General features: G+C 35.2%; 1 protein-coding gene across 3 annotated transcripts; it reads right to left on the minus strand.

Annotated features, from left to right (window-relative positions):
- Nucleotides 1–1,960: 1,960 nt before the first annotated feature.
- LOC129292257 (uncharacterized) lies at nt 1,961–6,144 on the minus strand. 3 transcript variants are annotated; one of them, XM_054929827.1, is made up of 8 exons: nt 5,895–6,144; nt 4,614–4,672; nt 4,283–4,519; nt 3,821–3,881; nt 3,086–3,210; nt 2,858–2,920; nt 2,645–2,769; nt 1,961–2,379 (listed from the first exon to the last, which is right to left on the minus strand). In XM_054929827.1, the coding sequence occupies exons 1-8, from the start codon at nt 5,974–5,976 to the stop codon at nt 2,244–2,246; spliced, it is 888 nt and encodes a 295-aa protein (XP_054785802.1). In that variant the 5' UTR covers nt 5,977–6,144; the 3' UTR covers nt 1,961–2,243. The 3 variants fall into 3 exon arrangements, with proteins under 3 accessions (XP_054785802.1, XP_054785801.1, XP_054785800.1); XM_054929826.1 differs by having other exon boundaries at nt 5,880–6,144; XM_054929825.1 differs by having other exon boundaries at nt 5,853–6,144.
- Between the last annotated feature and the right edge of the window lie 408 nt (nt 6,145–6,552).

A 6,552-nucleotide genomic window follows, 5' to 3' on the forward strand; every position in this document is an offset into this window, starting at 1 on the left:
TCCATGGAGGAGTTTTTGGTCGACACTACGCTGGCTGCTTTGGGTCCCGATGGCGTTGATGTCCTCTGCGAAGACGTCGAGAAGGTAACTTCAGCGTATTTCGGGTCACATGCCCCAGGTGTGCTCGGGTTAGGATAGCGGGTTTGGGTTTGGATCAAGCTGGGTCTCGTCCGGGTAAGCTGCGTTTTGCTTTCGATCTCCAAAGCCAGACTTACTACTCTGTAAACTGATCGTGGTTTATGGATTCTGACATCTAATCGTAATTCTTCTTTTAACCCATTCAGAAAAACGCCGAGCAAGCAGTGCTCCAGCCAATTCTTGACTCTCGACGATCGTTTGGTGAACTCTGTGCAATATTCCTGAACTGAACCCTCTTGCCTAATGCTGCAAAGAAATTCATCCGGATTTTGGTATTCAAGTGGTCCGAAATTCTCTTGGAATGCTGTCACGAGTAGTTGAGTGTTCGTTCATGACTGATCCATGCGAACAGTTCTAATGCGTCATGCTCCAATGCCAGTGAGGTTACGTCCACCTTCTCTTCTTCAGGTGTGTTGTAATACTTAAAGTACTTCTCAGCCTTTAAGATCCATCCCCGTGGATCACCTCCACTAAACTTTGGGAATTCAATTTTGGTGCGATGAAATCTGGTGCGCCTGCGATTTTCTTGCTCGTCTTTGCTCTCTTCATCTTCATAATAGTGCTTGCGGCATGCTTCTCCAGGTTTCTTGTTTTTATTGATTGCTGAGGCTTCGAGTGCTTCTACCTTCTCTTTTAATAAATCAAGAGTTTGGAGTTGCTGCACGATTTTGGCCAAATGATCTGACATAAGTGAATTTAGATTTTCTGGGTCATTGTTGGACGAATTGTCAGAAGGGTTGGTTTCTTGGCCAGTACGTGTGGTAACCATGGCTCTGATGCCAAATTGATAGGTGCTCAGAATAACTAAAATAAGAATAACTCTATTAGGATGATATAGAACAAGAATCTCGTTCTATATTTCTCTTAATAGCCATGCTCAGGAGAATTTCCAAAGGGTTTAAAAGACTATTTTATTGATAAACTGATATGATAGCTTCTAAGTTGTTAGTCATATTTATAATGCTAAATACAATCTAAAATAATGGATAAAATTTAAATAACTAGATAACTAAATAATATCTCCTATAATCTAAAATAACTAAATAACTAAATAATATCTCCTATAATCTAAAATACTGAATAAAATCTAAATAGATAAACTACTAGATCTAAATAAAATCTAAAGAATAAAATCTGACTAAATAAAATACTAAATCTAAAGAAATATCAAATACTGAGCAAAATAAACAATGAAATCAATCTGAATTTATCTTTTGACTCTTTCTTCTTGGATAAGTCTTCATGAAAATATTATCTGGAATCTTATCAAATTTACATTCTAGAAATAGTGTCGTGATGGTTTGCAAGTGGCACTTGTTTGACATGGGTTTTCCCTCCCGTGTGGAGAGAGACCCAATATTTGAAAGCCATTATATGTCTCACTTATTAAAGTGAGGAGGGTTTAGATTAGGATGATTGAGTGAAGTCTTATTCAAGGTAAAAGAGCAGCCATTTATTTAATTGTTTCCTTTAGATTCTTGCGAGATAGAATTTTATTTCCATGAATTATTGGGTTGTGTTTTTCTGATCCGTCCTAAATGGCTAAATTCAATCCACTTCACAGCCATGCACCCACAAACAGAAGACTCAGATTCTGTGCTAACTAGGTTTATAAACATCAGCAATCAACATAAGGGGGGCAGCATCCAAAAAATTCTCGAGTCCTTGGAAATAACTTTCCCACTACATGTTAGCCTCTTTATAATTAAGATCAAGTTGTACTCATGCACTCAAATTTTAAATCGATTTAAACTGTTTAAGTGGTCTTGAGGGTATTTGCTCCCGCATCAGTCATGTCAAATAAGACTTTAGCTCTATAATATTCCGCAAAAGAATTATACTCAAATTTAGCCATTTCAAGACAAAATACAAGCCTCTCTCTCTCTCTTGCCTATTGACCTAGCTCCCTTCAATTCAGCCATTTTCAGTAAGTTATGCACAGAAATTCGAATTGAATATATACTAGCTAGAATTAATCAAAGGAGGTGGTAATCTTAGAACGTTGAAATGATAGATTGAGTCAAGTGAATTGACCAACTACCAGCTTCTTCGTCTGTATATATATAATATTTTATGATTTAAAGAGATGGGAAGCTACCATGTCTCTACTCCGATGTATTTGATGTGTAGCGCCAGAAGATCCCTCCAACCAGATTGTTCACAGCATGAGAAGCCATGGGCACTACAATGCTGGAGGATAAAACTGTGGCATAACCATAAGCAAGCCCAACAAACGTTGCCCTGAAACCCCACCAGCACCAACAATGTTATGGTCAAAATTAATTCAAGCACAACGCCAAAAAAACCAATGCTTCAGAATACCATGACGACAATTGAAGTTGGCTTATTAGTTTACTTCCATTATAATTTGATTTAAGAGTTTGGAAAAAAAAAAAAAAAACAGTAGAAAGAGATATGAAGTCTAAGGACTACAATTTAACTGAAATTAAACTCAACAATATGATCTAGAGGGGAGAGAAATGCACAAAGTGAAAAAGACATGTACCAGATGGCAAAGGAATACTTTCGCCCACCGCCCAAGTGCAAAACACCAAAAACTAAGGCAGCCACCCCGATGCTTATCCAGTTCATGCCCAAAAGTGGCAGAAGTGCCCCCCGGAAAAGTAGTTCCTGGAAACATATTTTAAGGCATGTCAGGATACTCATGGAAATTAACCAAGAGCAAATTAATTAAACAGAAAAGTACTTCTCTTTTAACCTCACTAATCCCAGGAAGGAATGCAACAGCCATGTAATCCAAAGGTTGGAGTGAGGTAAGGACCTGAAAGGGAAAGAAGATCATTGCTGGAGCCCCACAAAATATTTAGACCAAGCCTAAAAAATGACAAGCAGCCGACTGACAACAAAAATCTTCTCATGTTGTAATAGTCATCTGGTCAAACTTTTGAAACCTTAAAACACGTTTCTGAAAATTGACTCGGTTTACCTGCCTGTTGGCTACTTCACTGGACTCAGCAAAATCTGTCCATGTCTTCAATAGCAGAAAGCGGCATGATGATATCAAAACTACCAGTCCTATAATCAACTCAAGATGCCACATCTCAAAATCAACTGCATAGAAGAGGGAAAATTAAAGAGTTTCTTTACAAGTAACATCAAAATGTTAGATGTAGTGGCAAAGAGAAATATCCATGAAGGTGTTTCCTTCATATTTGGACAAACTTTTCCAACAAACTACACAGTAATTGCTAAGAAAACCAAGCACACTCACTTTTGTCATGTACCTTTTTTTGCCACACTTACATTTGTCATGCAGTCAACAGAATCTCACAAAGTATTCTTAATCATGATTAGGCTTTATTGTGCAAGTCATGTTACCTTTCAAGTTTTATGAAAATAATAAATTTGACTTCCATGACTAATGGATTGTATTGCTTAAATTTCCAATACATATATAGTTTCATTATTTTTTCTCAGTGATACCACGTAAGTATTATAATCCAACAACACTTCCATTTAACATAGAATGATTTCTGGTAACTGCAGTCTCCACATGTATGAGGATAGCCATTGTTCTATATATTTAGCTCATAAAAATAGCTTTTTAGATGCCTAATATTGTTGCATGAACAAAAGTACCAGTTCTTAGTAAAGAGTATAAATTAGAAATTAGAAATTTGAAACACATACTAGGAGAAAGAAGTAAATGTTGGTGTAATACATGATACTACTGAAGAGCAGTCCAGTACTGGCAACCCTTCCATTGATGCAATATGAGACACCTGCAAGTTGCAATAACTAAATGAAGCCATGAATAAGACCCTTTGCCATGCAAAGTTCCACTACTCACAGTCCTGAGTTAGTTATGGTAAGTACTTGCAACAAATCTTTCTATCTGTAATTAAGAAATCAACCCTGAAGAATACAGCTTCTACTTTCAATCTCACATCTTCTAACTAACATGTGGCTTAAGAAAAATAGAGGAACCCATAATACAGTCCATGAAAGCTGAAAAAGCAAATAAAAGGTTCTTTTGCAATCATGCTTATATCACCATCATAGCTGGTAGAGTTATTGTAATAAAATGGGGAAATGAGCAAGAAGTTTATTTATATGGAGAAAAAGGATAAAGGGGAAAATCACTCTAGCAATGCAAAAAAAAAAAAAAAAAACAGAAGATCACCTGCCGAATTATGAGTCCAAGAGAAGCTAACAGACCAGAAGTGACCATGCAAGCCTGAAGAACCGCAGTTCTAGAAGGTATAGGATTAGAATTCTGGCAAGTTGAATTAAGATAAGCATCCAACTCATCATTCTGAACAAAATTGTCTTTTGCTGGAGGTCCAGAAGCCTCTTGTCCATTCCTTATGAATTTCCTTGCAGACTTCTCGGCGAAAGAACATATTTTATATCTAAATCCCTATAAAGATAATATGCATTTGAAGTTGAACGTGCTTCTGAAAATGTTGTCATCATAATTCATAATAACTTGAAACTTAAATGTAAATTCTCACATGGAATGTTTTGGTTGGTAAGACCTGGTGTATATTCCAGAGAGCAATAAACTCATCATCTGGCATATGGCACAACCACTTTAGAGAAAAAGAAACAAAAAGACATACTAAATAAGCAAAAAAACAAAGGAAGAGCATGACTACAAATGTAGTTTGTGCAGGAAGGTAAACTTGCAGAAAAGAGATAGACTGCACTGATCCAATTGAATCGAAAATGAAATGAATTATATAGTACAGCTGACATTACACTAGAATGTTGGCATGTCCATCTTAATATGTTTGCAACCCATGGTATCATTGAATTCATTGAATAAGAAAATAATAGGATATGAATATAAGATAAAAGGATGATAAAAAAAAAGTGTATGAAACATGCAGTAAACAATGTACAATCACTCATCTTTTCCCTCCCTCTCTTCATTTTTGTCTCCGTTTGATAAGTACTAATATCTGGGTACTTTCACCTGCATCGTCAGTCTCATTCAGCATATCCAATTACTTAATTCGTGTAGTTAGAAGAAGGCATACTTCCATAGTTCCATGTGTTAAGTAGAAATAAATAAATGAATTTATCTAGCCCAGAAACATTACTCTTCCCTCATTTCAGCCCTCCAAAGATAAAACTTCTCAGTTTATCCCTTTGGGGTAAAAGACACTTCAACAAGTTCGTATCATTCTATTTTTGTATAACCATAGGGCCACAATTTTGATTGCAGGAATGACCAAACTAAATGTAAAGTGATCTTTCAAGGAATGAATCATTAGTTACTCATTAACCAGATATCCTTCTCTCATGTAATGTGCGATGCACGATATAGATAGTAATTCAAGAATCTATGGAAATTGGTACTTATTTTTATAACAAAACTTGAGATGAGATACATTGTTCATGCCTATAGATTTTATAGTTGATTAATTAACTACCAAATAACAATGTGCTTCTTCTCTTAGTTCCTTTCAGATGATTTATGATTAGGATTTGCATCGTTCCAATTATTAATTTAACCTTCCGATAATTTGTTAATTACTCGAAATTGAACACAGTGAAGTAATTTCAGCTAAAGACCCACTTCATCTTTCAGATGACAATGCATAAAGAAACTTAACTCCTTATTTTTGTTTGAAGAGTAGAGTTAGCATATCCTAAATTGAAAAACCAACGGGACACCATTAGCATCTACTTGGCTAAATGAAAATGAATAAATTTGAAAGAAAGAGAGGGAAAACCAATAGCATCACCGAAACAAAAAGAAAAGGTAGACTGACTCATGAACATAGAACCTCGGCAACGCCAGGCTAAGAAGGGTGCTTTCATCGGAGCTTTTACTGTACCGCACGAACAACTTGTAGAGAGCAGAATCATGCTAAGATCTTGCGATTTGAAATCGACGAAATTGGACCTAGACTTGTGGTCTCATTACCACCAAGGAAATCCGAAACTGTTCTTCGATTTGCTAAAAACACTCGTAAATATGATAATTGCGAACGAACTCTTTCGGTCTTGACGTCTGAACCAGTGGAGCAGGGCTTACAAAACATGAAATATGAACGCTTCTTTTTTATCGTGTGCATTATTTTGTTGCCACGTGGAAGTAACGAAAAGTTTCGCGAGTGTTTTCTATGGATATTAAATGTTAAAATCTTAAACATTTTAACGAAAACTATTTTTTTAAGGGAAAATGACAATGAAATACTCTCCAATTATATAACAAATAATCTGATTACTCTTTTAATAAAATCCCTAGCACCTTCTGAGTTAATAAATTTAAATTAAAAAAATTATTTTATTTAATTTTTTATTCAATGCTTACGATTGTTTAAATAAAAGTTGTTATTTTTAATCAAAAATTGTTATTGAAAATTATTATTTAGAGAATTTATTTTTTAATAATAGAAATTATATTTGATAAATTATGAATTTTTTATTTAACTTTTATAA

The sequence above is a fragment of the Prosopis cineraria genome, unplaced genomic scaffold, assembly GCF_029017545.1.
Source record: "Prosopis cineraria cultivar Desert tree isolate PC_DT_omini unplaced genomic scaffold, ASM2901754v1 PC14, whole genome shotgun sequence".
Lineage (NCBI taxonomy): Eukaryota > Viridiplantae > Streptophyta > Magnoliopsida > Fabales > Fabaceae > Prosopis > Prosopis cineraria.